Raw genomic sequence first — 18,898 nt, 5'->3', positions numbered from 1 at the left:
ATATTGTGTTTTGCTTTAAAAGATGATGTAAACTACGTGGATTTAAAACTCGAGTCCTAATGTATTTGCGATAGAAATTGCATAGACCAATTCCTTCTCATTTCTAGGTTTGGAAATTTAGCAGTAGCCTAAATTTTGTCTGGATCAGATCATATTCCTTCTTTACAAACCTTGTGTCCTAAAAATTTGAAGTTCTTACAACAAATATACATCTGGCTAACTTAACTGTGATACCTCCCTGCCTGAACTTATTAGCTACCTCTTCGATTGTGTTGACATGCTTGTCCCAGGTGTTGCTTGTTACGTGTATGTTATCAACACAAAGCTCCAGTCTAGAACGCATTTCAGTACCCAACACAAGATTAACAAATTACTTTGAATCAGATATTACTAACAGTATTTTGGTTTGCTTTGAAGTAGAGCTATAATTTTAGATGATCAAAATGAATAAACATAGTAGCTTTTCAAAAATAAGGGCGAGGTAAATTTTCAAGAATACATGGTGCAATATGACCACACAGTTCATCTCACGAAATTTCAAAGTTGGATTATTAACAAACGATTCATTCCTCTCAGTGGCTAATATAAATCAGATATTATATTAACGTGAAATTTAATCTGAGATAGTAAGCTCATTTGTACTAATTTTTTAAATGGAGGTTTACTACTGGGACTAGGTATAGATATAACAGTATAAAGTCCAGAAAGTTCAAAATTCGAGCTAAAATGACCTCTTCAAGAGATGTTGACTTGAGGAAGGAGTTTCAGATAGGGATAGAAGAAAGTCCCATTTCAGAAAGAGTACGTGGGAAAATAGAGTATTCGCTTGGAACAGAAGATCGAAAGAGCCATCGAGGATGATAGGGAAGATGAAAATTGCTGGCAATCCTGCACCCACAATACAACCTGTATCCACCGAACAGTGGAAAAAACACTTTGGAGAACTTATGTTAGAAAAAATAAGTTATAAGTCTACAACAAAAGCAGTACATAAGGTAATACAGAACCTATACAAGAGGAAGAGTAAAAGAGGTACTGAAAAAGGCAAGAAATGGAAAGACAAGAGGCCTGGGAGAAATTGTGAAAATATGGGCCCCCTCAAATGGTGAGAGTTATATGTAAATTGTTCAGTTAGATTGTGGAGGGAGAGGAAATACCAAGAGAGTGTGACTTCTGAAATTTTTCCAACCCATTTCTTCTTCTAATGGTTTTCGGGTGTGCAGCCGGGTCCCGTCGACATTCTGTCACATTTCGGCCATCTTCATGTGAGTAGACAACTACTGAAAAGCCCAGGTGCATTGACGATGTTTATGCCTAATCTCGCGCGTGGACAATGTGTTGGCGTCTTTCAGGGCTTTCGTCAGGTGATGACATGCGCAGGACAGCCGAGTTGTGTGTGCTGCCCTCGGTGGTGGAAGTGAGAGGTGATCCAATCATTGAGTATCGAATTACCCCGTAGATTCCGTAGAATAATTATAGGATTCCAATTTTTATTTAGTTGAAAGCCATTGTCACGATTTATAAGATTATCGGTAAGACATATTTTCATCGATTCTTTGATTACTGAATCCCAAAAACTGAAAACTGGAGCTGAAATTTAGTTCTATTGTACTTCATCGAGTGTGACATGGAAATACAATGTTCTGCTACTGCTGATTTTGACGGTTGCCGTAGACGTGTGTATCTTTCGTGTTCTGTACACCGTTCCTGGACAGTTCGTTTCGTCTGGCCTATATACACTGAAGCGCCAAGAAACTGTATCCAAATACAGAGATATGTAAACAGGCAGAATATGGCACTGCCGTCGGCAACGCCTATATAACACAACAAGTGTCGGTTATTGCTGCTACATTGGCAGGTTATCAACATTGAAGTGAGTTTGAACGTGGTGTTACATTCGTGGCACGTGCGATGGGACACAGCATCTCTGAGGTAGCGTACTACCATTTCACGAGTGTACCGTGATTCGCAGGAATCCGGTAAAACATCAAATCTCCGACTTCGCTGCGGTCGGAAAAAGATTCTGCAAGAACGAGACCAACGACGACTGAACAGAATCGTTCAACATGACGGAAGTGGAATCCTTCCACAGGTTGCTGCAGATTTCGGTGCTAGACTATGAACAAGTGTCAGCGTGCGAACTATTCAGTGAAACATTATCGATATGGGCTTTCGGAGCCGAAGGCCCACGCGTGTACCCTCGATGACCGCACGACTCAAAGCTTTATGCGTCACCTGGGCCCATCAACACCGACATTGGACAGTTGATGACAGAAAAGATGTTGCCTGGTCGGACGAGTCTTGTCTCAAATTCTATCGAGCGCATGGAAGTGTTTGGGTATGAAGACAACCTCAAAAATCCATGGACCCTGCATGTTCTCAGGGGACTCTTCAAGCTGGTGGAGGCTCTGAAATGGTGTCGGGCATCTGCAGTTGGACTGATATGGGACCCTGGATACGTCTAGATTCGGCTCTGACAGGTGACACGTACGTAAGTATCCTGTCTGATCACCTGCATCCATTCGACGGACTTGAGCAATTCCAGCAGGAGAAAGCGACACCCCACACGTCCAGAATTGATACAGAGTGGCTCCAGGAACACTCTTTCGAGTATTAACACTTCGACTTGCCACCAAACTCCCCAGACATGAACATTATTGAGTATATCTGGGATGCCTTGCAACGTGGTGTTCAGAAGAGATCTCGCCCCCTTGTACTCTTTAGGATTTATGGACAGCCTTGCAGGATTCATGGTGTCAATTCCCTCCAGCAGTACTTCAGACATTAGTCGAGTCCATGCCACGCGTCGTGCTACGGCGCTTCCGCGTGCTCCCGGGGTCCCTACACGATATTAGGCAGGTGTGCCAGTTTCTTTGGTTCTTCCGTGTGTGTGTCACCACACTCACAGGGAATTTTGTAAAGGCCCCCTTTTTTCAGTTGTAACTCGTCTTTAGAGGACAGTTGAGTGACAGATTCCAAACATTGAAATAACTTAGACAGGGTTGCAGTATGTCGCCAACCTCTTTTAAAATAAGTATGTAGTATACAGGGTGTTCCAGCTATCTTGTCCACCCAAAATATCTCTGGAACAATAACAGCTATTGGAAAACGACTTTCACCGTTATCAATGTAGGGCTGGGGCCCATGAATGTACATATTTGGAAACATTCTAAAACGAAAGCATATGTGTTTTTTAACACAAACTTATGTTTTTTTTAAATAGACGTCCTATATTTTTTCTTCAGCAACCCATAGCATGACAAAGCACATACACAATGGCGTTGATTGCATCGCAATATTCCCATTACATCCCGAGATATTGAGACGCGAAGTTGACGCTTGAAACACCCGACGTGCGCTACTAGCGCACGTCCTGAGGCTCAGGCGTGAACCCCATGCTGCCCGTAATCGCGATGTGATTGACAAGTAAGTGTCCCTCTTGATAAGTATGGAGGTGTGATTGCACATGTCAATCACATCGCGATTACGGGCAGCATGGGGTTCACGCCTGAGCCTCAGGACGTGCGCTAGCAGCGCACGTCGGGTGTTTCAAGCGTCAACTTCGCGTCTCAATATCTCGGGATGTAATGGGAATATTGCGATGCAATCAACGCCATTGTGTATGTGCTTTGTCATGCTATGGATTGCTGAAGAAAAAATATAGGAGGTCTATTTAAAAAAACATAAGTTTGTGTTAAAAAACGCATATGCTTTCGTTTTAGAATGTTTCCAGATATGTATATTCATCGGCCCCAGCCCTACATTGATACCGGTGAAAGTCGTTTTCCAATAGCTGTTATTGTTCCAGAGATATTTTGGGTGGACAAGATAGCTGGGACACCCTGTATACCGGACCGGTGGAACCGGTCATGAGGAGTTTGTGCTATTTACTCATTACTATTTGCCTCTGACAGCGCCGACCGGTGTGGCCGAGCGGTTCTAGGCGCTTCAGTCTGGAGCCGCGCGACCGCTACGGTCGCAGGTTCGAATCCTGCCTCGGGCGTGGATGTGTGTGATGTCCTTAGGTTATTTAGGTGTAAGTAGTTCGAAGTTCTAGGCAACGGATGACCTCAGATGTTAAGTCTCATAGTGCTCAGAGCCATTTGAACCATTTTTGAGCCTATTACAGCACAAATACAGAGGATGTCAAATTTATGATAATGAAGTTAATGGAACCATTTGAATGAGGTGGGCTTAGAATAAATATGTGCAAAACAAATATCTAGCAGTGGGAGAAGATGGAATGTATATAGTGCGGCTGCGAAGAACTATTAAATCTTTAAAGCAGTTTAAACACTTCGGAATTTCTCGGGAAGCTGGGAATCAGATTTCGAACTCACGTTCCAGCAGATAGGAGGAGTAATATCAAAAGAAGTAAAGAGCAGGATTCTGAAAAAAGTGGTGGAAAGTACACTAACATACAGTGCAGAAGGTTGGGCTCTGGAGGAGTGGCAAGGAAGCAGAGTACAGGCAGTAGAGATGGATAGAATAAGGAGGGCAGCCAGGATATCCAGGACAGGAAGTGATAACATTAGGGAGATAATGGATATGGAGTTATCAGTCGTACAATGAGCTGAGAACAGTACTCTTCAATTTTATGGCTGTGTACGGCGAAAGTCGAAATGGCAGATATTGAGATAATCGATCGCGGAATTGAAAAGCAGCTACAATCGCTTAGTAGCGTACATGCTTCAGGACCAGATTAGATACCTATTAAGATTCTATAAAGATGATGCGAAATAACTTGCTCCTCTTCTAGCAGAAATTTATCGTAGATCGCATGAGCAACGGAAGGTACCTAACGACTGGAAAAAAGCACAGGTCATTCCCGTTTTTAAGAAAGGCCGTAAGACAGATCCACACGATCACGAACGTCTGTACAGTATATTGTTATGTCCATCTGTTATAGAATTATGGAACATATTTTATGCTGAATAATTATGACGTTTTGAAAAATGAACGTCTCCTCTATAAAAATCGACACGGATTCCTCAAACAGAGATCCTGCGAAACTCAGCTCGCTCAGTTCCTCCATGAGATCCACAGTGCAGTGGACAACGGCGCTCAGGTTGATGCCATGTTCCTTGATTTCAGTAAGGCATTTGACAACAGTCCCACACTGCAGTTTAATGGAAAAAATACGAGCTTACAGAGTATTGGAGCAGACTTGCAATTGCATTCAAGACTTACTTGCAGACAGAACTCAACACCTCGCTCTTAACGGAACAAAATCTGCATATATGAAGATAATACCACAGGGAAGTCTGATAGGACCATTGCAGTTTACAATATATGTAAAATATATACGATAAAGCTCGGATAATGTTTTAAGGCTATTCACAGATGATGCAGTTGTTTATGCCAAAGTAGCAACGTCAGAAGATAGTAAGAATTAGCAAAACGACCTGCAGAGAATCGATGACTGGTGCAGGATCTGGCAGTTGACCCTGAACGTAATAAGTGTAACATATTGCGTATACATGGGAAAAGAAAACCATTACTGTACAGCTAAACTAATACCTGTGCACTGTTATATAGTTATTAAATTTGATAATTTTCAGTGGCATTTCGTGCTGTTTGTGGCGAAATAACAATTTAATAAACTTCTGGAAACTTTCGCTCGCTGTGTTTTTTAGAGTTTTCTGTGCGTTGAAGTCGTTTAGTAAATTTCGTGCTTTAGTTTTCAGCTGACTTTTCTTATTGTTTCTATTGAAATAAATCTTCATTCAGTGTATTAACTTCGTTGAACGTCCAGTGGCCGCTTGAATTTTTGGTTTTAGCTAATAAATTTTGTGAAGTTTTGTTGGTATTGGTATTAGTTGTGGTTTAGTAGTATTAATAAAAGTTGTTGCTCTCTTAGTAGAGAGAGAATTTTGAGACACCTATTTTAGTTCTATAAATAGTTGTACTGGTGTAACTGAACTTAGGTAACGTAGACGTTTAGTTTTTTATAGTAAATGTAAAATTTTACCTTGAGTGAGAAGTGTGGGCTCTGTCGTAGGTTTGTGAATAGTGGGTTACGGTGTATGATTTGTTCAAAGTATTTTCACTGGGGGAATGCACCGGGGAATGCAGTGGGCATTCTAGCGAGATCCTCCCCTGGGAATGCAGAATCTGTAGTAGAATTAAATTGATAGAGGAGCAGGAGCTTAAGATCTGTGACCTCCAGGTGCAGTTACAATATGCAAAGGAGGAACTACATAGGTTGACGAGGGCGAAGCGTGGTGGGGAATGGGAACTGGCAGTTGACAAGAAGGCAGCTAGAAGGAGGAGGTATTCAGACTGATGTACTTTGCGTATATGCAAAAGATCTGACCAACTGTCAGAGTTGAGTGGAGAGGAGCCTCTTGTAGCTGTAGATGTAGGGAACATGCAGCAGTCCTCAGCAGTTAGGAGGCCAAAATCAGTTGCAAAGTCTAACAGAAAGAAGAAAGTCCTGCTACTAGGTAGTTCTTACGGTAGAGGTGTGGGCCAGCAGTTGCAGGAAGTGTCTGAGAATGAGTACCAGGTCACCAGCATTGTGAAGCCTAGTGCAGTGTTGGCTCAGGTAACTGACAGCCTAGGGGAGTTATGTAGGAATTTTACGAAGGAGGATCAGGTACTGATAGTGGGTGGAGCAGGGAGCAGTCTTGATAGGGACGGGGAATATGATGTCGGTGGTGACCTGGTAGAGACAGCTACTCAAACTGGTGGCACTAATATCCATTTCGTGCAACTGTTTCAGCGTCATGATCGGCCTCATCTTAATGCGGCTGTTAGGCGCGTTAACATGGGGCTGGGAAGGGCGCTGATGGCAGAGGGCATGGGTCACATTTCAGTGGTGCCAGTTGAGTCTGTCAGTAGATCGGGTTTCACTAGGCATGGCCTGCACCTCAATAGGTATGGGAAGGGCAGGCTGACAAAGCTAATAGTTGACAGTGTAGTGGGTGGTGGTGGGATCAGTAATGGAAAAGTTCCTGTAGTAGTTGGTGTTAGAGCTGCACCTTTTTTAGACTGAAGTCAAATGAAAGGCGTACCTGCTTAAAGAAAGTGAATGTTTAATGTACTCAGTAGTAAAGCCACTTTATAAAAAGGGAGAAAGGGATAATGTAGATAATTTTAGACCTACACTCCTGGAAATGGAAAGAAAACCCATTGACACCGGTGTGTCAGACCCACCATACTTGCTCCGGGCACTGCGAGAGGGCTGTACAAGCAATGATCACACGCACGGCACAGCGGACACACCAGGAACCGCGGTGTTGGCCGTCGAATGGCGCTAGCTGCGCAGCATTTGTGCACCGCCGCCGTCAGTGTCAGCCAGTTTGCCGTGGCATACGGAGCTCCATCGCAGTCTTTAACACTGGTAGCATGCCGCGACAGCGTGGACGTGAACCGTATGTGCAGATGACGGACTTTGAGCGAGGGCGTATAGTGAGCATGCGGGAGGCCGGGTGGACGTACCGCCGAATTGCTCAACACGTGGGGCGTGAGGTCTCCACAGTACATCGATGTTGTCGCCAGTGGTCGGCAGAAGGTGCATGTGCCCGTCGACCTGGGACCGGACCGCAGCGACGCACGGATGCACGCCAAGACCGTAGGATCCTACGCAGTGCCGTAGGGGACCGCACCGCCACTTCCCAGCAAATTAGGGACACTGTTGCTCCTGGGGTATCGGCGAGGACCATTCGCAACCGTCTCCATGAAGCTGGGCTACGGACCCGCACACCGTTAGGCCGTCTTCCGCTCACGCCCCAACATCGTGCAGCCCGCCTCCAGTGGTGTCGCGACAGGCGTGAATGGAGGGACGAATGGAGACGTGTCGTCTTCAGCGATGAGAGTCGCTTCTGCCTTGGTGCCAATGATTGTCGTATGCGTGTTTGGCGCCGTGCAGGTGAGCGCCACAATCAGGACTGCATACGACCGAGGCACACAGGGCCAACACCCGGCATCATGGTGTGGGGAGCGATCTCCTACACTGGCCGTACACCACTGGTGATCGTCGAGGGGACACTGAACAGTGCACGGTACATCCAAACCGTCATCGAACCCATCGTTCTACCATTCCTAGACCGGCAAGGGAACTTGCTGTTCCAACAGGACAATGCACGTCCGCATGTGTCCCGTGCCACCCAGCGTGCTCTAGAAGGTGTAAGTCAACTACCCTGGCCAGCAAGATCTCCGGATCTGTCCCCCATTGAGCATGTTTGGGACTGGATGAAGCGTCGTCTCACGCGGTCTGCACGTCCAGCACGAACGCTGGTCCAACTGAGGCGCCAGGTGTAAATGGCATGGCAAGCCGTTCCACAGGACTACATCCAGCATCTCTACGATCGTCTCCATGGGAGAATAGCAGCCTGCATTGCTGCGAAAGGTGGATATACACTGTACTAGTGCCGACATTGTGCATGCTCTGTTGCCTGTGTCTATGTGCCTGTGGTTCTGTCAGTGTGATCATGTGATGTATCTGACCTCAGGAATGTGTCAATAAAGTTTCCCCTTCCTGGGACAATGAATTCACGGTGTTCTTATTTCAATTTCCAGGAGTGTATGTAGTTTGTGTGATGTGTTGCATTAGAGGTACCTCCAAATCGCATCATTTCAAAATGGTTTGTTGTGATAAGGTACCGGCGAATGCGGTGTCTGTGGCTAAACATGCCATATATGTTGGTATTATTTAGTTGTTTATGAAAGGAAAGGAAACTTTTTCAGAGAGCATTGGCACCATAATCTAATGTCGCCGCAGCACTCATCTAAGGTTCGTTTTTGTAGCACCAGTGGAACACAACATCCAGTGGAGTCTTGATCAAAACTAATAAAAAAGCTTTATCATCCAGCAAGCAACATCAGTTATACAATGTCAGAAAAAAATTAGTACACCCTTTTACAGGTTTTCAGTTATTTCAAGATTTATTGTTGCATATGGAGTATGAAATGATTACATTAGTTAGAGGTCAATAGCACAAACGGTTCAGCCTATGCTGAAACACCTTCACTAGAAAGTGATGTAGTTTCCATGGGCAGCAACGCAGGTACTGATTCTGACATCCAGTTGATCTTACAGATGGCAAATAATGTTCTGGGATACGTCATTCCACGCCTGCTGGACCTGTTTACGTAGTTCTGTAAGAGTTGTTGGTTGACGAGTCTCACGAGTGCCTTCTCCAACACGTGCTCGATTGGAGCCAAGTGCAGAGATCGCGTTGGCCAGGAATGTTGCTGCACGTCTTGCAGAGCGCGTTGAGTTTCACGGGCAGTGTGTGTGTACGAGCATTATCCTTTTGGAACAACACATCACCATTCTGTTGCAAGAACGGCAAAAGAACGGGTCTAACAACATTCTGCACGTACTAGGCGCTGGTTAGCGTCCCCTCCAGAAATACGCTACTGGCCATTAAATTGTTACACCACGAAGATGACGTGTTACAGACGCGAAATTTAACCGACAGGAAGAAGATGCTGTGATATCCAAATGATTAGCTTTTCAGAGCATTCACACAAGGTTGGCGCCGGTGGCGACACCTACAACGTGCAAACATGAGGAAAGTAACCAACCGATTTCTCAAACACAAACAGCAGTTGACCGGAATTGCCTGGTGAAACGTTGTTGTGATGCCTCGTGTAAGGAGGATAAATGCGTACCATCACGTTTCCGACTTTGAGAAAGGTCGGATTGTGGTCTATCGCGATTGCAGTTTATATTATCGCCACATTGCTCCTCGCGTTGGTCGAGATCCAATGACTGTTAGCAGAATATGGAATCGGTGGGTTCAGGAGGGTAATACGGAACGCCGTGCTGGATCACAAGGGCCTCTTATCAGTAGGAGTCGAGATGACAGGCATCTTATCCGCATGGATGTAACGGATCGTGTAGCCACGTCTCGATCCCTGAGTCAACAGATGGGGACGTTAGCAAGACAACAGCCATCTGCACGAACAGTTCGACGACGTTTGCAGCAGCATGGAAGCTCGGATACCATGGCTGCGGTTACCCTTGACGCTGCATCACAGACAGGAGCGCGTGCGATGGTGTACTCAACGACGAACCTGGGTGCACGAATGGCAAAACGTCATTTTTTCGGATGAATCCAGGTTCTGTTTACAGCATCATGATTGTCGCATCCGTGTTTGGCGACATCGCGGTGAACGCACATTGGAAGCGTGTATTCGTCATCGCCGTAGTGGCGTATTACCCGGCATGATGGTATGGGGTGCCACTGGTTACACGTCTCGGTCACCTCTTGTTCGCATTGACGGAACTTTGAACAATGGACGTTACATTTCAGATGTGTTACGACTCGTGGCTCTACCCTTCATTCGATCTCTGCGAAACCCTAGATTTCAGCAAGATAATGCACGACCCCATGTTGCAGGTCCTGTACGGGCCTTTCTGGATACAGAAAATGTTCAACTGCTGCCCTGGCCAGCACATTCTCCAGATCTCTAACAAATTGAAAACGTCTGGTCAATGGTGGCCGAGCAACTGGCTCGTCACAATACGCCAGCCACTACTCTTGATGAACTGGTATCGTGTCGAAGCTGCATGGGCAGCTGTACCTGTAACGCCATCCAAGCTCTGTTTGACTCAATGCCCAGGCGTACGAAGGCCGTTATTACGGCCAGAGGTGGTTGTTATGGGTGATGATTTCTCAGGATCTATGCACCCAAATTGTGTGAAAATGTGATCACATGTCAGTTCTAGTATTATATATTTGTCCAATGAATACCCTTGTATCATCTGCATGTCTTCTTGGTGTAGCAATTTTAATGGCCAGTAGTGTACCAAAGGAGAACGAGAGTTGCAGCTTATTTCACCCCGCCCTACAAGGCTTGGGGTGGGACCAGTGTGTCTTGAACGAATGCACTTTGCGAGACACCATATCTGCATCATACGTTCAGATGACCGTCACTTGCGTGCAGCCAGAATCTGCTTTCATCGCTAAAGAGCACGGCGCGCCGTTCCATCTTCCAAGTGATCCTCTGACGGTACCAGTCGAGCCGTGGACGCCCATACTGTGCCGTGAGTGGAAGACGGGCTAGAGGTGTGCGTGCTAGTAATCGGTTCGTAACTGTATGTGTTGACACATCTGGCTGCCTTGCTGCAAGTGCTGATGAAACTGTTCTCCTTTTCTGGTAACGAAGCTGTGTTGGCCCTGTGAATGCTGACAAGATGGCGGGCCCGGGCTACATAATAATTAGTTGTTTCGTTTTAATGTCTGGTAATACCTGGGCTGTGATTGGTAGTCCACAGTGTGTTTTTTTTTGTTTTTGTTTTTTGTTTTGGCTTAGAAGCTCTCTGCTTGGCCTGCTTCCAAGAAAATAGTGTGACTTCAACAGGTGTTGAAAAATGTGATTGGACGGTGTTATCTGCGCTAAGATCGGAAGCTCTAAATAAGTACCTGTTGGCGCAGAAGGTCTCTGATGGGCCTGTTTTCAGGAAAGGGACTTGGCTACGGGGAGGAGAGATGCATGATGACGTCATCCCACGCAAGCCTCTGCAGCACTGCCGTCAGCTACACCGCCACTGTCTGACAAATGGCGGGTGTGCATATGTGCTGCGCTCCTGCTCACATGTGCCCACGCTTTCTTACGTGTAGCTTGACACAAAGAAGCAGAAGTAGAGTTCTAAAAGAGGACTTGACGAAAATGAACTGAAAAATTCGAGAAATATTTTAAAAATAAGTGTTTGAAAGATATTGTTGTGGTCATCAGCCCAGCGACTGGCTTGATGCAGCTCTCCATACTACTCTATCCTGTGCAAACTTCTTCATCTCCGAGTAACTATCGCACCCCACATCCTTCTGAATCTATTTAGTGTATTCATCTCTTGGTCTCCCTCCACGATTTTCACCCTCCACTCTACACTCCAATACAAAATTGGTGATCGCTTGAAGCCTCAGAACATGTCCTACCAACCGATCCCTTCTTCTGGTCAAGTTGTGCCACAAATTCCTCTTCTCCCCAATTCTATTCAGTACCTCATTAGTTAAGTCATATACCCATTTAATCTTCAGCATTCTTCAGTCGCGCCACATTTCGAAACCTTCTATTCTCTTCTTATCTGAACATGGGCACACTTCATACAAATACTTTTACAAAAGACTTCCTGACACTTAAATCTATACTCGATGTTAACAAATTTCTCTTCTTCAGAAACGCTTTTCTTGCCATTGCCAGTCTACATTTTATATCCTCTCGATTTCGACCATCATCAGTTATTTTGCTCCCAAAATAGCAAAAGTCATCTACTACTTCAAGTGTCTCATTTCCTAATCTAATTCCCTCAGCATCACCTGATTTAATTAGACTGCATTCCATTATCCTCGTTTTGCTTTCGCTGTTGTTCATCTTATATCCTCCTTTCAAGACACTATCCATTCCGCTCAACTGCTCTTCCAGGTCCTTTGCTGTCTCTGCCAGACTTACGATGCCATCGGCAAACCTCAAAGTTTTTATTTCTCTCCATCAATTTTAATTCCTACTCCAAATTTTTCTTTTGATCCTTTACTACTTGCTCAATACACAGATTGAATAACATCGGGGATAGGCTACAACCCTGTCTTACTCCCTTTCCAACCACTGCTTTCCTTTCATGCTCCTTGACTCATAAATGCCATCTGGCTTCTGCGCAAATTGTAAATAGCCTTTCACTCCCTGTATTTGACCCCTGCCGCCTTCAGAATTTGAAAGAGAGTTTTCCAGTCAGCACTGTCAAATGCTTTCTCTAAGTTTACAGATGCTAGAAACGTAGGTTTACCTTTCCTTAATCTATCTCCTAAGATCAGTCGAAAGGGTAGGTATTGTCTCATGTGTTCCAACATTTCTACGGAATCCAAACTGATCTTCTCCGAGGTCGGCTTCTACTAGTTTTTCCATTCGTCTGTAAAGAATTCGCGTTAGTATTTTGCAGCCGTGAATTATTATACTGATAATTCGGTAATTTTCACATCTGTCAACACCTGCTTTCTTTGGGATTGGAATTATTATATTCTTCTTGAAGTCTGAGGGTATTTCGCCTGTCTCACACATCTTGCTCACCACATGGTAGGGTTTTATCAGCACTGGCTCTCCCAAGGCTATCAGTAGTTCTAATGGAATATTGTCTACTCCTGGGGCCTTGTTTCGACTCAGGTCTTTCAGTGCCCTGTCAAACTCTTCACGTAGAATCATATCTCCCGTTTCATCCTCACCTACGTCCTCTTCCATTTCCATAATATTGCCCTCAAGTACAACGCTCTTGTGTAGACTATATACTCCTTCCTCCTTTCTGCTTTCCCTTCTCTGCTTAGAACTGGTTTTCCATCTGAGCTCTTGAAATTCATACAAGTGGTTCTCTTTTCTCCAAAGGTCTGTTTAATTTTCCTGTAGGCAGTATCTATCTTACCCGTAGTCATATATGCCTCTACATCTTACATTTGTCCTCTAGCCATCCTTGCTTAGCCATTTTGCACTTCCTGTCGAACTCATTTTTGAGACGTTTGTATTCCTTTTTGCCTGCTTCATTTAGTGCATTTTTATATTTTCTGCTTCTATCAATTAAATTCAATATCTCTTCTGTTACTCAAGGATTTCTACTAGGCCCCGTCTTTTTACCTACATGATCGTGTGCTACCATCACTATTTTATCTCTCAAAGCTACCCATTCTTCTTCTACTGTATTTCGTCCCCCCACTCTTGTCAATTGTTCTCTAACGCTCTCTATGAAACACTCTATAACCTTTGGTTCTTTCAGTTTGCCTATGTCCCATCCTCTTAAATACCGACCTTTTTGCAGTTTCTTCAGTTTTAATCTACAGTTTATAACCAATAGATTGTGGTGAGAGTCCACATCTGCCGCTGGAAATGTCTTACAATTTAAAACCTGTTTCCTAAATCTCTGTCTTACCATTGTATAATCTATCTGAAACCTTTCAGTGTCTCCAGGCCTCTTCCACGTATACAACCTTGTTTCATGATTCTTAAACCAAGTGTTAGCTATCATTAAGTTATGCTCTGTGCAAAATTCTACTAGGCGGCTTCCTCTTTCATTCTGTATCCCCATTCCATACTCATCTACAACTTTTCCTTCTCTTCCTTTTCCTCTATCGAATTCCAGTCTTCCATGACTATTAAATTTTCGTCTCCCTTCACTATCTGAATAATTTCTTTTATCTCATCATACATTGGAAAGATATACAGTATGTATTTATGTTAAATAGAAAATATAATGTATTTTGTTACACAGTCACAAGCTGCATACATACACAAAAGTGTACCTGAACGATTAATCTTCATCAACAGATAATATCCTTCCAAATCGTGGCAGAAAGTGGTAGAATAATATAACAAAAACGTTGACAATGTTGTACTTAACATCAATCAACGCTATTGGTTACAAAGTTATTTCACAATGCAACCTCTAGCCACTGATGTGTATGCGTTTCCAAGACGAGATTGAACTCCTCTAATAATGAAATCCTAAGTATTTGCAAGAACCTAAAAATAAGATATAAAGAAAATGAGAAAAGACATTTAAGATTAAATGACAAATATTATAAATGTTACATGAATAACATAATACACTCCTGGAAATGGAAAAAAGAACACATTGACACCGGTGTGCCAGACCCACCATACTTGCTCCGGACACTGCGAGAGGGCTGTACAAGCAATGATCACACGCACGGCACAGCGGACACACCAGGAACCGCGGTGTTGGCCGTCGAATGGCGCTAGCTGCGCAGCATTTGTGCACCGCCGCCGTCAGTGTCAGCCACTTTGCCGTGGCATACGGAGCTCCATCGCAGTCTTTAACACTGGTAGCATGCCGCGACAGCGTGGACGTGAACCGTATGTGCAGTTGACGGACTTTGAGCGAGGGCGTATAGTGGGCATGCGGGAGGCCGGGTGGACGTACCGCCGAATTGCTCAACACGTGGGGCGTGAGGTCTCCGCAGTACATCGATGTTGTCGCCAGTGGTCGGCGGAAGGTGCATGTGCCCGTCGACCTGGGACCGGACCGCAGCGACGCACGGATGCACGCCAAGACCGTAGGATCCTACGCAGTGCCGTAGGGGACCGCACCGCCACTTCCCAGCAAATTAGGGACACTGTTGCTCCTGGGGTATCGGCGAGGACCATTCGCAACCGTCTCCATGAAGCTGGGCTACGGTCCCGCACACCGTTAGGCCGTCTTCCGCTCACGCCCCAACATCGTGCAGCCCGCCTCCAGTGGTGTCGCGACAGGCGTGAATGGAGGGACGAATGGAGACGTGTCGTCTTCAGCGATGAGAGTCGCTTCTGCCTTGGTGCCAATGATGGTCGTATGCGTGTTTGGCGCCGTGCAGGTGAGCGCCACAATCAGGACTGCATACGACCGAGGCACACAGGGCCAACACCCGGCATCATGGTGTGGGGAGCGATCTCCTACACTGGCCGTACACCACTGGTGATCGTCGAGGGGACACTGAATAGTGCACGGTACATCCAAACCGTCATCGAACCCATCGTTCTACCATTCCTAGACCGGCAAGGGAACTTGCTGTTCCAACAGGACAATGCACGTCCGCATGTATCCCGTGCCACCCAACGTGCTCTAGAACGTGTAAGTCAACTACCCTGGCCAGCAAGATCTCCGGATCTGTCCCCCATTGAGCATGTTTGGGACTGGATGAAGCGTCGTCTCACGCGGTCTGCACGTCCAGCACGAACGCTGGTCCAACTGAGGCGCCAGGTGTAAATGGCATGGCAAGCCGTTCCACAGGACTACATCCAGCATCTCTACGATCGTCTCCATGGGAGAATAGCAGCCTGCATTGCTGCGAAAGGTGGATATACACTGTACTAGTGCCGACATTGTGCATGCTCTGTTGCCTGTGTCTATGTGCCTGTGGTTCTGTCAGTGTGATCATGTGATGTATCTGACCCCAGGAATGTGTCAATAAAGTTTCCCCTTCCTGGGACAATGAATTCACGGTGTTCTTATTTCAATTTCCAGGAGTGTATATTTTAAACTAACTTAAAGATTTCGGTTGGAGAAGACTTGCCATCCCAAAGGAAAGTTTTTTTCGAAGGGATTCTAAAATTTAATATATTTGTCAGTAATGTAGATCCTGTTGTTATTGTTATACCTCAACATTGCCTAATTACAATATTGCATAACTTTAGTACAATATTGCCTAAATTTAGTTTATCTATTGTATTTCATTTAAATAATGGGCCTGTTTTAGCTTCTTTCTGTGTACCACTTGTCTCATATCTGTTGGACTCACTTTGTGAGTAGTAATATAACTTGAAGAAGCAGACTGTTGCCCTGTCTCGTTGGTATTTACCATGCTGAAACAGTCGACCAGTCATTTTCTAATGCCGTACGATGTCAACAGATTTTTCTCTTCAGGCAGTTAACGATTGTCCAAGTCAGTTGACGAAAGGTTTCGAATTACTGAAAAGTATTCCTTTACAGAGTGAAATGAGTTTTCCTTCCAACTTAGTTTGGATATCTGAGAATTATCGATCATATTTCTCTTTTCTGATGAATGACTGCAGACAACTGAAACCGCACAATAGGGGACACCTTTCTGTGTCTTGGCTTTAGAAAGTATAATCCAAATGGAAATCGTTTCTTTTCGCTTGTTGATTGATACAACAATTTCTTTAAACCTGCTATTTCCTTTTTCGCTGTAGTTAATCCGGCGTGCTTTTGAAAGAGCTTAAAATTTTTGTACTTGATCTCATTTCACTGGACTCGCATTCGGGCGACAACGGTTCAATCCCGCGTCCGGCCATCCTGATTTAGGTTTTCCGTGATTTTTCTAAATCGCTCCAGGCAAATGCCGGGATAGTTCCTTTGAAAGGGCACGGCCGACTTCCTTCCCCGTCCTTCTTTAATCCGATGAGACCGATGACCTCGCTGTCTGGTCTCCTCCCCCAAACAATCCAATCCAATCTCATTTAATTTTCTCCAAAATTGTCCGCTGGTGGTTTGCATGAGAAAGTTTTCGTGAACAGTTCTCTGATTATTTTCTATGGTATCGTTGCAGATGGAGGTCACCGTTTACAAGTGGGGCAGTACTGGTGGATGGGGTAGATTTTACAACTTGACCTTCACCAGACCATTTGACTACTTGGTGACCAACTTCCCGGCCGTGATGGAGTCTATCTGGTTTCCGATGGGGATCACAAAGAAACCTGTGGCTCCGGCAAGTATTCAATCAGTACCATGGGCGGAGTGTCTTCTCAGAAGCATGAATAACAAATTGCATGCAGATTATTTTTTTAAAATTTTGCTTAGAAGTCTGCCACTGGTCCTGGAGCATGTATAAAAGCTACACATAGTTTTATTTAACGTGATGCTTTGTGAAACTGTACGATGGCTTTAAGGGACGGCAATAAGGAAAAAAAAATCTTCGAAATGAATCACTTCAACGGGTTGTGAGGAGGATCACAGTCTTTCCGGCGTTAAACACCTCTTGTGAAAATTGATTTCAACTCAAATGTGGCTCTTACGACACACATCCTAAGAGTGAAGATGGAGGCACTAGCTAATGTGTAAGAAAAATGTCAGTTTCAACTAGAGAAGTAATATCACCAGGAAAAAACCATTATCAATTAAAACCTACTTGTACCAGCTGAAGTTTGTGTGTCCTTTCTTGAATGAAATCAGAGGTTAGTTTAATTACTTTCATGCACTGTGCATTGTAATTTTGACCTGTCGCTGTGATGTGGATGGAGTCACTTTTGTAACTGTAATGCATGTTCTCAGCGAGAAACTCGACAATGTGCTGACCGTTTACACGATTGTCAAATTGTGTTAATACACTTTTTTTGTATTCTCTATCTCCCTCAATCTAACTAACACAACACAGGCAAACAGACAAACACGCACACACACACACACACACACACACACACACACACACACACACACAAGGATTTTTTTTAACAAGTGAAGCAGATATGGTTTCGGACAAAGTTTGATGTTAATTCTATTTCCTATCAAATTCTTTACATTACTTGGTAGTAGCTCAAACACCTCATTCCTTTCTGTGGTACAATATGGATAAATGATGGGTATTGTAGTCATTTCTTCTTCTGCTACTCTATTTATGAAGGGTTCCGTTATTTCTGAGACGTGACTGTTTACGGTAAACAAACTTCAAAAGTAATAAATGTGTAGTGAGTCTCTTGTTGGTGTGCCCAAATCAACTGCAGAAAGAAATGCCTCCGAGATGGCCGCTTTTCCTGAGAAGACGTACCACGTATCTCTGGGTTATGTATTTCTACAATGCCACTGGTCGTTTCATTCTCGAAGGTTGTGTACTTTGTGACAACAGTCTTGTGCAGCAAGACTAAGGCTTCTGTTATTTACCCTTAAGGAGATTTTAAGGACATTTTGTGTTGGAATGTGAACAGTTTGTTACCTGCAGATGTGACTATACTGTCATGCCAGTAGTCGTGACTAATAAACTACTCTGATGCAGCTGTTTCGGTTTTAATCCTTTGAAATGTATCATTCCAGCAGCGGTTGTCCCTCATACCAAGTGATTTGTAGTGTCTAGTACTGTCTACAGTAAACTGCTCTAATTAAATTGTCCACTTACAATGTGTAAATATTGGCAAACAAAATATTTAATTTAAAGTTATCTGACTTCCTGTTAAGAATAAATGAACACAGGAATGACTTACTTTGCACAACGGTTAATCAAAGTGCTCTATTGAATATTTAACTGCACTTTAACAAAACAGTTTCTTGTCATTGAATACATCGTTTGACTTACAAAATGTATACCAATCTTGTAGACGAAGCATGTGTTAAGGACATGCTTGGTTCGCGACTGCTTTCAGTACTTTCTCACACTAGGATTGAGAATGTTGAATAACAGAATGACGCTGAGTGGATACTCGTTTGTCGTAACCTGCTTCGAAAATCCCGATACAAACT

At 44.3% G+C, this 18,898-nt stretch overlaps 1 protein-coding gene across 1 annotated transcript in view; it reads left to right on the top strand.

Moving 5' to 3' along the window:
* The window catches only part of LOC126161232 (uncharacterized), a 51,943-nt gene extending 34,641 nt beyond the window's left edge, over positions 1–17,302 (top strand). The window contains exons 3-4 of the mRNA XM_049916974.1: positions 16,998–17,156; positions 17,249–17,302. Coding sequence (XP_049772931.1) covers positions 16,998–17,156; positions 17,249–17,302 — 213 coding nt within the window. The remainder of the gene's footprint in view (positions 1–16,997; positions 17,157–17,248) is intronic.
* The last annotated feature ends 1,596 nt before the right edge of the window (positions 17,303–18,898 follow it).

This window comes from Schistocerca cancellata, chromosome 2, assembly GCF_023864275.1.
Source record: "Schistocerca cancellata isolate TAMUIC-IGC-003103 chromosome 2, iqSchCanc2.1, whole genome shotgun sequence".
In the NCBI taxonomy this organism is placed as follows: domain Eukaryota; kingdom Metazoa; phylum Arthropoda; class Insecta; order Orthoptera; family Acrididae; genus Schistocerca; species Schistocerca cancellata.
This window is presented reverse-complemented; position numbering and strand designations above follow the sequence as displayed.